Here is a 15,569-nt window from a genome sequence, read left to right on the forward strand (position 1 = left end):
CAAATCTAACATGATATTAGAAACGTATTGGTTTTGGATTATTAGGCTGGGTTGATCCAAGGACGATTAATTGCTTGCATGAGAGAGGGATCTATTGAGCATCATAAGCGTACAATAAGATCCTACCTACACCACTTGATGGAAGATTGATCCAACTCTCACCAATCCTTGTGACCTCATGGTTGACTTCGACGTGACTCGACGCGTCACCGGTGGATGTCCGCCCAACTGGAAGTCGGCGCGTTGACTCGGCAGATCAACTTCAAAAGTGGTTCCGCTTGATCCCGTGGGTTCAGAGAGGGAATACAGCTTGACTTCTAATGGTCCATTTTCACATTTACGTCTCCGAATCACAACCTAAAGTTTGACGAAGCTCGGTCGTACAAGGGGTTGTGTTCTGAGACGTATCCAAATGGCAACGCACAGTCACGCCACGCAAGAAAAATTGGCATCACTTTTCTTCCGAGACATATCGGTGAGCTCAAATGGAAGCTCAGATGAGGCGAAGTATCTTATCAGCATGCAACCAAAGCATCATATGACATCTACAATTTATTTGCTTGTTGAAGACAACAGCAACAACAAACCCTAATGATAAGCTTTATGAATAGTTTCTGCCATTGAGCTCTCTGTACACGACAAGATTACAAGTCCAAACATCCACGATGAGATAGAAGCACGGTGCACGGGCTCATGCCAGTTAACACAAATGAAATCGTCTTAACTTGAATCAGAGGGACGAGTGGACATGTCCCTGGTTTGACCATTTTTGGCCATGATCCTATTGGATGTTGGCCTCCGTTTGTTTGGAGCAATAGCCTATCGAAAGGTATTCTCTGCACGAAGATTTCCATTGAAATCATGACCGTTAGAATAACATCATCCGATATTTTTTCTAACAAAGAAGAGTTTCATTACAGATTAATTGCCATAACTTACATTTACAATTATACAAAATAACAAACAATGTTCTCGGTACGGATCTTCCTAGGAGTAACAAAGCTTGCTGATCCCAAGAGTTCCAAGGGGCAGAGTTCTAACAACCTTGACCGGCTGCTTTCCAAGACCAGGCCTGAGTCAGAAGAGGAGGGAAGCAACTTTGAGCTCATCATGTTGCGGATGAATTACTTGACAGTCTCTCGTACAGGCGGTAGATCAAAGATGATTTTGACATCTGAGGTTCCCTCTCGAGGACTGCAATCACATCCTTGAGAGAAACATTACGTGCCACTTTCGGATGAGATTCCAGTGCATTTTTCCTGCCAAATCTCCTTGTACCCCCTGAAGCATATAGTTAAGAGTAAAATCAAGTTAAAGCCATTTGAGCGCAAAGCATACTAACAACACAATGAACCCAATCAGGTTAAGCCATTTGCTATGCATTGCAATACTTCTCTCACAATAGAACCCAATCAGGTCAAAATATGAGATCTCAAATGCAACAGATGGATCAAAGATTAAGCAGCGAATAACCGTCTACTCAGATAATCTCCTATTTCTTCAAAGATAAAGAAGCAAATAACCGTCTTACGTTCTTCAGTTGACGCAGAATATAGACCAATGACAATAACTTGTTTGGTTGAAACAATTATTAGAAGACTTGGTGATTGAACATATACTACCAATAATGAACAAAATATATTGAGATTAACTATCATCTGGTTCATTAGAAATTTCAAGCTGTGCATACTACTCAACAACTTGCTGTTCTTTTTACTAAGGCTCTTAGTTCAAACCAGTTTCATTATTTACTTGGCAAGTTGGGTGTTATGGATATACACTTTGAGGGGAGTGTCAAAAAGGATCATGTCAAAATCATTCACTATCATTTGGATTACATCAAATCCAATTATATAATATCATTTTGAATAGGTATCAGCAATGATTATATCAATAATTTATTATCATTTTCAGAATGACATATTAGTAATTATTGATTTTATATTTTATTATACTATCATGTATATATAGATAACATTATTTTTTTATTTTTATAATTATGAAAAGTGATGATAAATTACATAGATTTTGTCTCCTCCCTCTTGTATAAATTAACAATAGTAATGTAATAGAGAAATGCATATTAAATGCACCTATAATGGCGTTCAATTATCAAAAATAGAATATCCCAAAGATTGATTAACATGTAGCATTATATTTCCTTCTTGTAGTGTGAATTTATAGAAGAGGAAGGATATAATATCTCCATAATTTATCATTACATTTTATAATTATAGTATAATAAAATGAAAATTCATCACATGTATGCTTTTTGATATGTCATTCTAAAAATAATAATAAATTATCAATATGATCATTCTTGACATCTTCTGGAAATTATAGTGAATAATTGAATTCAATGCAATCCTTCTGCATTTTCCAGAATGATTGGATTTGATATAATCCTTCCTAACAACTTATGATTCTAACTAGACTAGACGATATCAGGTCGAATCAAACTCTTAACATCCCTAGTCTCAGCTATAGTAAAGGGCTTATACTACAAGACCTTATACTGAACATTGCAAAGGTATGTAACACACTTGCCTGATGCAGACACAGCAGAAGAGCCTTTCTTTTCAGATTCTTGCTTTTCTCTCGAGCTTCTTCCTAAGCTCAGTAATGGTTTGCTGCTTGCAGTTTTACCAGGTGCCCCATTGAGTCCTTCGCGTTTCTGCCGAGCTTGTTCAGCCATGAGTTGCCATTTCGACAGCATATCATCTCCACCAACAGCAGCTCGGGCTGCAACATTTGCAGCAGTTGCTCTCATTTTGTCATCCTCTTCCTTGTTAGCCTGCTTACAGGACAAATAATTGAAGGGGAAAAGGTAACACAACAATTTTGTTAAAGATCAATGCTACCTTAAGGGCCTTTGGACGACCATCTTCTTTGTCCTTTTCAGCATCAACCCCTGAGTTTCCATCCATCTGCAACTACATACTTGTCGGTCATGATAGGTTTTACAAGTCTTAAACTGCTTAAACAACACAGTGTGAAGTCCATGCGCAAAGTAAACAAACTAAAATACTGCTAGGAAAGAATTTTTTTTGCAGAAAGTTCTTTTAACTTTCAAACAAAAGTATCTTATTAGCTGAACAAGATATACAAAAATAAACAACAATTATTTAATCTTTAAATACCTCAATGAAGAAAAAAATCCAAATGAAGAAGAAACAAAGCATATGGTTCAAAAGATGAACTTAATAGGATGTGTAGTTGAGACAAAACCAGCAAAATACTATCCAAAAAAAAGATTCTGTCTACTCACTTCATTTACTTTACGAAGCTTTTCAGACTCTTCAGCCTGCTTTTTGTCCCACTCTTCCTTGGTTTTTTGGTTCGCTAACAAAATCTGGCGTCGGACATCTGAAGTGATGACAAACCGATGCCTCGATTTTTCAATGTCAACCCTCTGAAAAGGGAAGTAAACTCAAGGAACAGAAAACACGGAAAATAATAATCAGCCCAGACTTTTGGCAAATAGAATTAACCTGTTTTGACAGTCTTATAAGATAAGATATCAACCCCTTCAACCGTTCTTCCACACACTGAGGAATGGTGAGTGAGTTAAGTAAACAGATCACGTCCAAAACGAATCATCAAAGATATCTCACCATTGACAGGCATCGCTCCACATCACCACCTATATTCTTTAAACCACATTTCAGCACTGCAACAAGCACCTCTAGTCAGAATTATCTTAGGTTAAAAATAATAAGAAGAAATTTATACTGTCGGAGACAAAAAGTAACTGATATCAGATAGCTTTCTCTGAAGGGGGGCCTTCAGCAAAAGCAGCCTCTCTTCTTCTTCTTGTACAATCCTACGAGTTGCTTCTGAAGCCCGGCTCTCCTCCTTCAACCCAGATAATAGCTGTTCTTCCTCTTCCTAGCAAAGAATGAGCAACGATTAAGAGTCTGATAGTCCATCACTATTATGTTTAACATACCAAAACCACGATTAGAAAGATGAATAAAATTTGATACCCTTAAATTAACTCCACTAACAGCTGTAACATCATTCAGTTGTTCAATGCTTTGATCAAGAGAAGTACCAGATGTCTTCTGCTTTTTACTAATGGCAGAATTGAGAAGAACTCGTCAAAAAATTTTTTCTGGGAACATAGTTAAAACAGGTGTATGAAGCTGAATGAATCACATCAAACAAGTGAAAAATGAGGACAACCTGGGCATGGGTGGAGATGTGCCTGGTGCTTCAAATAGCTTCTTCTGCCCAACAGATGGTTTCTTTGAGGGAGTTTTTGCAGTAGCCCCGCCAAGTGGTGGAGTTGCAGACGAAATATGAGAGTGCAACTGGTGTTACATAATCACAGGGGAAGTCAAATTATAGGTAACAAAGATATCAAAGGATCAGCATCACCTAGTACTAATGTCTTTTCATCTGATTCACAGGATAATACATGTTTTGACCTATGAGCCAAGATAGCTTTATGCTAACATACTGCCCAGAGAAGAGGTTCAGCAGTTGCCATAAAATGGTACATAATGTTAGCCACAGATGTTAGTATATAATGGTACTACATATGTGTTTAACATACTACTGCACCCAGCATGTGCATTCTGTTGTATCTTTACTCAGCCACCCACTTGGCAACTACTTTTTAGAAAATGAAGGGCTAGTTTGGTTCCATTTCACAAACAGTCGAACCATACTCCTTTTGACACATATAATTTTGTCTTTTACATCAAAGAAAAGGAAGTCAATAATCGAGACAGCATTAGATACATGTAACAATTTCAAAGTTCACCTTTTTTATGCACCCTGCCAAAGAGATTCATCAGACATGCAATTTACTGAAACCTGTGAGTTTATATTAGGGTGAAGCTCAAAATCTAGAACTCAGTGCACCTTAAAAGCACCTCTATATAACTGGTCATTCTTCATGCAGTCAATTATTAAGAATTAGAATGTATAACTACTATGCATTAGACGACTTTGAAAAGAAAATTTAGGATATCCAACACTTTTCTTGAGAAAAGATTTTTGGATTTCATTAGTTAGAATGGCATTCCAAATGTTGCTATTTCCAACAAATCTTGGCTTCTTTTCCATAAGTAGTTAAATTTGTTCTTTTAAATATCTTTCTTATTTGTCTTCTTTTTAATTCTTCATAAAACAACCTGCACTAAGATTACAGATTTCAAATTGATGTTGTTGCTTATGAAATAGCATTGGATTTACAAAAGCTAACCTGCACAATTTGATCCACTTGGCTAGGCACAGAACCTGAGATCTGAGTTGTTCCTGTTGTACTTGAAGATCCAAGTGCATGATTTCCTTGGTTAACATGTGCTGAACCAAATAAAGTGCTCTCGGAAGATGCAAAGTGGGACTTGTTTGGGGGTTCGGATGACTGATCAACAAGCTCCTGCTTTACAGCCATTGATGGGAAAGTGTTACCTTTCTGATCTTTGTTTGCTGATAATTGCCATGCAATTGGGTTATGCTGGGAGGCTGTGACTGAACCAACTTGTTGTCTCTTAGCTTCATTGGCAGGATTCTGCTCATATTTAGGCACATTTATTACACTCACTGACTGGGTTGGCCTTAATTGTGTTGAAACAGCTCCTGGAGTAACTGAAACTTGTCTTGCATGTGAATCTAGATTTTGTGGTCTAATAGAAGTTGAGGAACTCATAGATGGCCTGGGATATGCATGCGTATTATAACTACTTGTGGCTCCAGATACCGAGAAAGATGATTGTGGAAGTTGTGCATGATGCTGCTGCTTGTTAACTGGTTGTAATGAAACCATTGAAACATCTCTTTCTGGATTGGTGATATTTGTGTTGCTGGTGTAATTTTGTACAGACTGGGCACCCTTTCCATCTGATTTAGTCTCAACTTCTCGTGGCTTTTGAGTGCTGTTGTCAGGAGCTGTAAGACCTGTGCCAGGCTGCACTTGAAATGTCAAAGGGGGCACATAAGGTTGGTGGGGAGGTGATCCAGTGACTTTTAGACTCTGAGATGATGGTATGGAATGGAGTGCTGGAAATGATTGTGCCCCAGTGATCTGTGGAGGAACACTAGAAGCAAGTTGCTGAGAGGAAGCTTGAGACTGTAATGAGAAAGAATTTGTATTTGTCTGTGCACCTCTAGCTGCCTGAGCCTGAAGCTGTTGATAGATTACACAAAAAACATGTTGTCAAATTAAACACATGACGAGGCTATATCTTTCCATAGTAGCAAAATACAACTACATAACTTTCTTTAATATGTTTAATATACTTGCCTGCACCTGGACCTTTTGAGCTGCCTGTCTAAGCATCTGGTCCCCGACAATGTTCCTTATCACTCTCAAGAAGTCCTCTTTGCTGACTTCATTATTCTAAAAAAATAAAATTGCAATTTTCAATTTGAGTTTACAACTCGGCTTCTATAAGTTAGTTCATCAAGTTTCTCCTGGTTCTAAAATGCAAGTCTCATTTGCTTCAGCAAACGCTAATTTTCAGATTTTATAGTAAAAAGGCAAAACATATGAAGTTATGTGGTATCAGTCAAAATTTTGAAGCAACTTAATCTGACACATAACATGTATTTCAACTGAAATAAGTCTTAGAAAGAGAAGAAAAGGGCATATTGGACAAGAAATGCATAATACTGGATGATTTATTGAAAAGGAAAAAGGAAATAAGTGCATGCTTCCATGGATTGTCTATATAACATGAGTTGCATACAGTTCACTCTCCCATTTTATATGTAAAATATGTGCCTTCAACCTTTATTTTCCTATTGCATCTCCAGAATATTATCAAAATGCGTCTCATGCAATTCCTTGTTTTGGACAAGGCATACATGTCTTGGAAAACTCTCTCATTATAGAGAATCCAATAGAAAATAGAAGCCAACAAATAAAGAAGGAGATGACCCACCCTAAGTTTGGCGAAAATAGCCTGTAGCTGCATAGATCTGTCTTTGTCAAGATGAGGCCGTAAAATTGGAATCAGCAAATGGAATGGTATGGAAGAAGCAGCTTTTGTTCTCCTCATTGCCATATTTGCTTGGTTAGAAGTGGGTATTTGTTGACTATTTGACTGCTGCACTATGTGCTGCTGCTGGTTCTCAGAATGCTGCACAGCCATGTTTGCTATGTTAGCAGAAGCTATTTGTTGACTATTTGACTGCTGTCCTAGGTGTTGCTGCTGGTTCTCAGAATGCTGAGCAACCTCTTGCTTTCGGCCCTCAACTATGTCTGAGGCTTGGATAGTATTTTGCTCAGGTTTCTTTACCTGTTCTTTTTCAAGTAAATTGGCTTCTGGCTGTCGTTGGAGGTCATCTGAATGAGATGCTTCTTGTTGAATAGTGGGACAATCATGTTGTGGTTGGTTATTGATTTGTTCATCTTGAGGTTGAGAAACAGACCCTGCCTGAATCAATTCTCCTCCAGATGAATGCTGCTCTGAGGATTGTAAGTGACGTTTTTGTTCTTTTTGTTGGATTTGCTGCTCATTTTCTACCTCACTGGAAGTTTGCCACTGCCCAAGGACTTGCTTTGATGCAGAACTACTCCCTAGCATCGATACACCTAATAAGCTCATGAGTAGGTAAAAACAAATCAATTCCTAATAGAAAAGGCCCAACAGAAAAGAAAAATACATCTGCATTTGCTTTTCAGTCTAAAAGGTAATTCTGTCACCATGATGGGCATTACAATATATTGTAGAAACTGAGATTTTAGAGTTATCAATATACATAGAGGTTAGGTTGCTCCGTTGCAATATTGATGACTATGGTTCTGCATACATTGTTCCCACCCAAATCCTCCTTGGCAGGAGCCACATGCACTGAGCTACCTTTTCTTTTGTAGACTTATCAACTTACTAGGAAACGGACAATTAAATATCTTTGAAGAAAAGAAATATTGTAGACAAAATCAACATTCTTTTAGCTACTATCCTACTGATAACATTCTTGGTGCTTTTCCTAGGCTAAACTAATTTCCAGTTCAGGTAGGACAATGGAAAAGTGGCATTTCCAGGCAGCAGGTGTGCAAGAAAAGAATTGAGAGAAAACAAGAAAAGAGACTGTGATACTTGGTCAGACATAACAAGGAAAAAACATTGCTTGGAAGTGCATTTTATTTTATCTACAGATAAAATAATTGAAAAAGATCTTTCGCTAATAGATTGTAGAGTAAAGCAAAAAAACAAAAGAAATGAAAGCATAAAAGAAAATCACTCAAACAAGTGACCTACAAGTTAAATTTGCCAAAAAGCTATGGTGGGCACATAACAAATGCAAAAATTGGTAACCTCTTTAAGTTCAGAAAATATCTTTTCTTCCCTTGGCAGAATTATATTGACTAACAGTAACTTTTTACCTTATGGCTTGTGCTAAGGTTTTGTTGAGGTGCTGATTATTTGGCTAGTAAAGTATGGTATCAGTTATGTGCTAACACCATTTGTGATTGAGCATGAACATGTGCTATTTTTTGCTACAGCACTTGTCAAAATTTAGGCCAACACCAGAAATTAGGAATTTGGCTCCAAAGCATATTCATTAGTCTAAAACATTAATTAAATAAAATTGTTCAAATAACCTATATGACTGCTTCAAGTTGTGACGAAGCACAGAAGATACAGCAAGTGTAGAATTGTTGTGATTTTATTGACTTTAACTCGTGTAAATCCTCTTATCAAGATCTTTATCATGATGTGACCCAAAGAAATACAAATGCTTAATTTATGCTCATAATAAAAGAAGCAAAATGGAAGAAAAGGAATGCCGAAACAGTGTGTTTCTGATCCAGAATATGATTGGCCACAGACACTTATGTCAATAGTGAAGAAAAATTGTGTGTATTGCAAAATTCAAGCACACATACTTAAGCTGCATTCATTATGAACGAAGCTGGATAGCTAGCTGGTCAAGGCCACCAGCTCATATGGAGAAAAAAGCTATCTGCTCTCAGTCAATCGATATTTCTGAATATTAAATGGGGAGGCGCATGGCATGCAAATAATGTATATAGGTCCAAAATGGAACGGTTAGTGATATACAACAGAAAAACAAAGAAATGGCTGTTCCATAAAAAGTAGGTCTATGTTTGCTGTTTAGAAAAAGCAGCATTTGGAAATATAAATTCATTACTTTGATTTTCGAAAATAATTACTTTGGTTTGCCCTTAACAAAGAAAAAACTTTAAAAAGAAGGAAGAAAAGAAAAAAAAAAAAAAGAGAAGTAAAAGAGAAATAGAGGAGAAAGAGATGACCACTTAAATTGATCCGAAAAAGATTTAACCTCAAATGATACAATACAAGGTTTGCTTGATACGTACCATATACTCTTCATTTAGACTCCTTAAGAGCCCAATCTTATCGATTTAAAATTTTCAACTAAAGAAGATTAATGGGAGAACACTTGATATTTCAAAGAAACTCAAGATCCCATAGAAACCTAAGTTGAAAAGACATGTATGTCTCCAGAAACTTGGATTCCTAATCTTTAAAGACACTCAAAATTAAATTCCTACCTAAAATAGATATGCTAATCACAATTATCCTCTAATAGGACCAAACAACATTTACATAATTTTCCTAAAGAATAATAAACAAAAAAGGCGAAAAAGGATAAATGTGACAAACCTAAACCTAGGCTTTATTGGAAACAACCAAAATGGAACCTTAGTGGATATGATTTAAATAGCGAAAGACAAATTATAGGATATTTGACTATGGATTGGGTTGCTAACCAAAAGAGGTCTGAGAATTAGTGTGTTATAAATGAGTTGAATGAGATGAAACATGTGATAGACTTTGGCTAAGCTTTTAGAAACTGCAAATTAATCTAATTGTCATACTCCACACGGATAACAATCTCATGCTGCATCTCACAAAGTCGGATCAACAATGTTCAATCAACATCACTGTACACAGGAAGCCAGAGATAAGACTCATAGTTGGCTCCTTGTCCCTCCCATCTTTCTTGTTTGTATTATCCAACTAAGTGCCAACCACGTTCAAAAGTCAGATTCACATGAAATAACAGGGTGCATCACTGCATTCTGCAAAGTAACCCCTTGCATTATAAAAGTTTTGATCTTAGTGTTAGATATCTATATTGAGCTTGCTGTCCATGAGACATTTATAACATAGATCGAAAGAAGTCAAGTGGTTTTCACATGAATGATCCATTGTTTTTTTCTCTTTCTCCTTCTTCACTCCACTTTTCCCTCACTATATCTTTCTTTCCTCACCAGTCACCATGCCCATGCATTTACAAAGACAAGAAAAGTTAAAAAGAAAAAGAAATGGCAATGCAAAAGGAAATTGGAGAGAAGAGCAGCATCAGCCTTCTTAACTAGGAGAAGAATATTATTTGCAAAAAAAACCACTGAGAAGCTTTGATACAGAAGCAAAAACAAGAGGAGAACCAATAAGTAGGCATGTAGAGGTAACAAAATATTCTGGCTCAACATGTAGGCATAAACACCCTGGAGGAAGTGATCCATGTTAGCAGCCCACTCATTTTCCTTATGAACAATTGGCAAGGAGAGATCCACGAATGATAAAACATCGCAGTCCTCTGACCTTGTTGCGTGGTACCCTGACTAACTTTGCAAAACCCCTCGAGTTTCTCTTTGAGAAGGCTTTTTCTTCTGTTCATGATCGCTCTTGTCAAGATTCAAGCCCTAGTTTGTTGTAAGCACCTTCTTCCATCTCCCAAAGCTCTTTAAGCTAATACACAATAATAATTAATTGCATTGACCATGAAAAGCACTCAATGCTTTCTTCAAGCTTACCGAAGAGCCTTCACTGCCCAAAGAAAGCTAGGCTTACGAATCCACATGGCAGAGAAGTGCTTTACATCCAAATGCTACTGTGTATTTGTTGAGATTCTTACAGAAAGCAGCATATTCTTTGTCAGTAATGTCTTCAAGATTTCTTATACATGTTGGATGGTGCTTGCAGGACAAACCCTAGTCATTAAAAATCATAAAAGATCTGTGCTTCAGTTCAGTAGTTTACCATTTAACTGTTCCATTGCGATTTACATGCTATTCACTAAACATTGTCTCCAGAGACCACTCCACAAGACTGCAGTTCCATTGTTTCGTACACATTGTTCCAAAAGTCCTATTCATACAACTCCTTTCAACATCATAACACATCCTAGCAACGTTATTAATATGACTTTAATTAGAAGATCTTATCATTTAGTCGCATCCTGGTTATGTTACAGAGAATAGAAAGGCTACCGCTGCTGCCATTTCATCCACAGGTTGGGCACAGTCAGATCCAAGTGTGCAGCTTGCAACAGATCCCCATACCGTATCATCCACATTCACCCATCTTATCCCAATATAGGAACTATTATAGACGCCCTGTTCTCTATTCAGTTTCTTTTTTTGTATTGAAGCATTTGAATGACAATATACGATGACAACTAAGTAAGGAATACTAGGGCCACGGTATCTGCGAGTGCAATTGCCTAGACTTATCTTGCAAGGGAATTCCGAGTAGCATGCAGGTCACCAGAACATACAGATGGTATGCGTACCGGATCAATCATGGGGTAGAGAGGCTCGCAACCGTGTGCTCATGCAGTTCAAAAGAAACTAAGAAAAAGAGGAGTTTTCCACAAAGATAACAACAAGGGCTTGACCTGTGTCGGACTCCGGGGGCCGGGCAAGCGCGGCGGGATCGCCTCCGATGTCGCGGTTCAGCGCCGCCGACAAGGCCTCCACGTCGGCACCGGAATGCATGCTCTCGTCCTGCAACGAGAGCAAACACACAAATTTCCTTCTAATTCTTGCTCTTAGGGCAGAGAGAACCGAGAAGGAAGTTCCTAGAAAGCAACCAAGGAATCAAGGAAGAAGAAGAAGAAGAAGGACCTCGTCCTCTTCGAGGAGCTTCATGATGGAGGGATCCATGGCGAGGAGAGGCGGATCGTCGGCGAAGACCGAGCGGCGGCAGCGCAGAGAGCGTCGACGAAGGGCACGACAACAAGAGGCGGTGGGTCAAATCAGTGTCTACCCGGCAACGTCAGACCAACCTGCTTTATCGGAGGCATCGCAGGGCGGACCCCACACAGGGGTTCCGATGAGTGCTCCAATGACGAGGCAGGTAACCCAAGGTGGTTTAGTATCAAAACAGGAGCCGGGTTTTATTGTTTGAGCTATGGTTATTTTGCCTTAATTCTCCATAATAAACACACCTTACCCTTTAAATTGGGTAGATTATGTGCCCAAAGAGAATATATATATATATATATATATATATATATATATATATATGATGAGGATAATAATTATGACAAGACTAGGCTGACGTCGGATGACGTCTCATGTCTTAATCGACACGACAACACCTAGCCAAACAGACTAAAGCGTCGGTCGAGGTGCATTAACGCTTGTTCAGGTTCGGTTCTTCACGTCACGCCAACACCAATGTCATACGCTACCAGCTTACCCCTGCAAGCGGGCACATCAGGAAACAGTAAGCTTCCGTATAAATACCCTCGCATTCTGAACGGGAATAGAGGGAGAGGGCACACAAAAAGACTTATTCATCTGAATCCCCTTCACATCAACTAATTTGATCATCGGAGGGGTCAGGCCGAGCACCCCGACCCGATCTTTATGCAAGGGTAAAGCCGAAGGTCCCCGCGAGACGCAAAGGAGAGGAGTTCCTACTTGGAGGAAACAACGACACCGTCCAGACCACAACACCCGATCACCTCGGTGGGCTCGAAGGCCGTCTCGTGAAGATCTCCATCATTCGGGCCTGAACTCAGTCGTGTCGACCTCGAAGCCATGGCTTAAGGTTGTTTACATTGACATAAATCTATCCTAATAAATACTGATATCAATGGCATCCCTTCCTACTTTGCCTAGCCTTATGTCAACTCATATTTTAATCAAAATTATCAAACACATCAATCAACAAAGCTTATGTGGAATTTCTTTGGTCTGAAAATAATAATAATAATAAGTTTCTTAAAAAAGTTTTATCCATCCTCAACAATTATGATTGTCTATAGGTTAAGCTCTTGTTTTCAGTTACATCGCTCGGTCGTGAAAATATATAGTTTATATCTTTAGAGCTCTAAGGATAGTTTTAGGCAAATTAATTGGATTCGGTGCTAATAATTAGAATGAACCATAGATTTGCCTCGTATCCACGTGGATAATAGATAATACCTCTTATTTTCGCTTTCGGGATGGATCCTCGTAGGTAACCACACATTTGGGCATAATTGACATATATAATTTTTTTAAAATATCTTAATAATTATTATTTTTATAATCATTCTATCATCTTAGGGTACAAAGCTTTGGCTTTAACAAATGATGAAAAACTTTTACTCCTTATATATATATATATATATATTCATAAATCTATGCATGGAGGTTTAAATTTAAGGATTTTGAAGAACAGATATGATTTAACTCGATTATATGGTTTTATATAATTATGTAATATATATTATGGATATGATTGAATTTTGATTATGATTATTGATCAATAGAAAAAAAAATTTATTTATGATATGATTTTTTACGAGATAACGTTTATGAGTGAGACTCATAATTACTTATTTTTTATTATTTATTCTCGTCTATAAAAATATAAGACCTTAAATTGATCAATGAGATAATACAAATATTCTCTCATCTCATCTTTATCCATAATATATTACTTATAAGGTCATGTGAAAGATAGGAAGAGAAAATAATACTGAGTGTAGTTTTTCTTTCATATTGGTATTGTTATAGCTTTTGGATCCGATGATAGTATGCCCTCAGATAAAGCTTTTTAAATAGCATCGAAAGTTATTTTTAATATTATATTATTTGATTTTAGATTTTGATATTAAATTTTTTTCGCGTAGAAGCAAAATAATTTTTATATTTATAATTGATATTAGAGCTATGAAATTAAATATTTTAAATCTATTTGTTAACACCTTTACTTGCATAAAGGTATTATTTAATTTATATTTATAATGCATAAATAATTTTTCTGTATTGCTTATCTATTTTTTTATTTAGTTCATCCTATCACTTGCTTGCAAGTAATGTAAGGTTTTTCATGTTTGATCGACGGACCATTGTTAACAACTTATTGTTGGTAACAATATTGTTAAAGACGATGGCTTTTAATAGTTATCAGCTTAGTCGTGAGTAATGGTTGTGTGCTCAATACAAGCATCGTACAACCTTACGATGGATGCAGCTATTGTATGTGACAGTTGTAGCAATGGAATCTATGATAGTTGAGATTGCTATACAATGCTACTACCTATGGTGACAGTTGTAATGGTGGTAAAATATTACTATATGAGGTGGTTACGATGGCTATGCAACGTCGCTATATACTATTGTGATAGAATTCTTTAGAAATTGATCTTGATGGAAGAGACTTTTCATATTCTAATCTCTATACGTATAAAAAAGATATGACCGATGCGTACGATTAGTAAAATCAATTAATGAGATATTACATATCATTTCTCATCTCTCATTTATTCTTAATCGATCGTTTATAGCAATCCTGTTAAGGATATAAAGATAGGAAAAGGTAAGCCTAGTTCTCATTATATATCGGTTTAGATAAAAACTTAAATTAGATAAAAGGTTTCTGAATAGTATCCACATTAAAAAATTGATTTCAGATTTTGATATTAATTTTTTTTACAAAATAGAAGAATAAGAATAGTTTTTATATTTACAAACTATTCTATCCATCCAACTTCAAATGCTAATTCTGTATGATTGTTATAGTAATTTATGATTAGAACGATCGTTAGAGCCTTGACCGGATGCAATTTGTGAAAGGACAAATTAACGTACCTAATTGATGAATTATATGTGAATTTTTTCTAATCGATTTGCTTAATTTTTCAATGTCCAAATGGTTTTTGTCCATCAATTGCTAAAAAAAAAAAAATCTTTCTACATTTAGCATTATGTTCGGAGACAAACAATAGTTTGAAATTATTTGAATGTCAAGTTTTTCTTCTTTCCTCTTTGTATGTCCATTATATTTTCTATACTCTCTGTTTATATACGTCTTAGTAAGTGTAATCTTCTTTGAAAAAAACAAGGTTTAATCTTTGGAAAATTTTGGATGTGAAATATATTAAAACCACCACCATACTAAATCCATGAAAACATTGCAGAGAGAGAGAGAGAGAGAGAGAACAAGAGACTCCGATTGCCCCCACCCCCATGCTCTTCGCCAGTAGACTTTGGACCAAAACCTTGATATCATCATCTACTTTGGAAATCTCACCATCATACAAGTGTTTGATGGAAGGCAGCAATGACCCCAACTAAATCAATGTGTGTTTGTGTCAATCGATATTTATTTAAACAAAGACCATTGAAGAATCACCATTCACAATTATTTCATGCATGTACAAGTATCATTGCACTAGATATACTATTTTATTGCATTTATACATGGGTATTAGTGACGAAGGGTATGGAAGAGACATGGGATTGATTCTAAATTATTGTCAAAATCAATCTAAATGAGAACAATTTAAATAATTTAAATATTAATTATAGGCAAACGTAAATATAATAATAACGACAAGTCATA

General features: G+C 36.7%; 1 protein-coding gene across 5 annotated transcripts; it reads right to left on the reverse strand.

Annotated features, from left to right (window-relative positions):
* Nucleotides 1–868: 868 nt before the first annotated feature.
* On the reverse strand, nt 869–12,009 carry LOC135586784 (transcription initiation factor TFIID subunit 4b-like). Of its 5 annotated transcripts, none has more exons than XM_065148993.1 (15): nt 11,855–12,009; nt 11,626–11,734; nt 7,251–7,546; nt 6,894–7,091; nt 6,254–6,349; nt 5,213–6,136; nt 4,186–4,313; nt 3,987–4,074; nt 3,753–3,888; nt 3,615–3,670; nt 3,492–3,548; nt 3,269–3,412; nt 2,862–2,933; nt 2,548–2,794; nt 869–1,281 (listed from the first exon to the last, which is right to left on the reverse strand). In XM_065148993.1, exons 1-15 carry the CDS (start codon nt 11,891–11,893, stop codon nt 1,109–1,111), a joined length of 2,763 nt encoding a protein of 920 aa, XP_065005065.1. In that variant the 5' UTR covers nt 11,894–12,009; the 3' UTR covers nt 869–1,108. The 5 variants fall into 5 exon arrangements, with proteins under 5 accessions (XP_065005065.1, XP_065005064.1, XP_065005063.1 ...); XM_065148992.1 differs by having other exon boundaries at nt 6,894–7,178; XM_065148991.1 differs by having other exon boundaries at nt 6,894–7,531.
* Between the last annotated feature and the right edge of the window lie 3,560 nt (nt 12,010–15,569).

The sequence above is a fragment of the Musa acuminata genome, chromosome BXJ3-4, assembly GCF_036884655.1.
Source record: "Musa acuminata AAA Group cultivar baxijiao chromosome BXJ3-4, Cavendish_Baxijiao_AAA, whole genome shotgun sequence".
In the NCBI taxonomy this organism is placed as follows: Eukaryota; Viridiplantae; Streptophyta; class Magnoliopsida; order Zingiberales; family Musaceae; genus Musa; species Musa acuminata.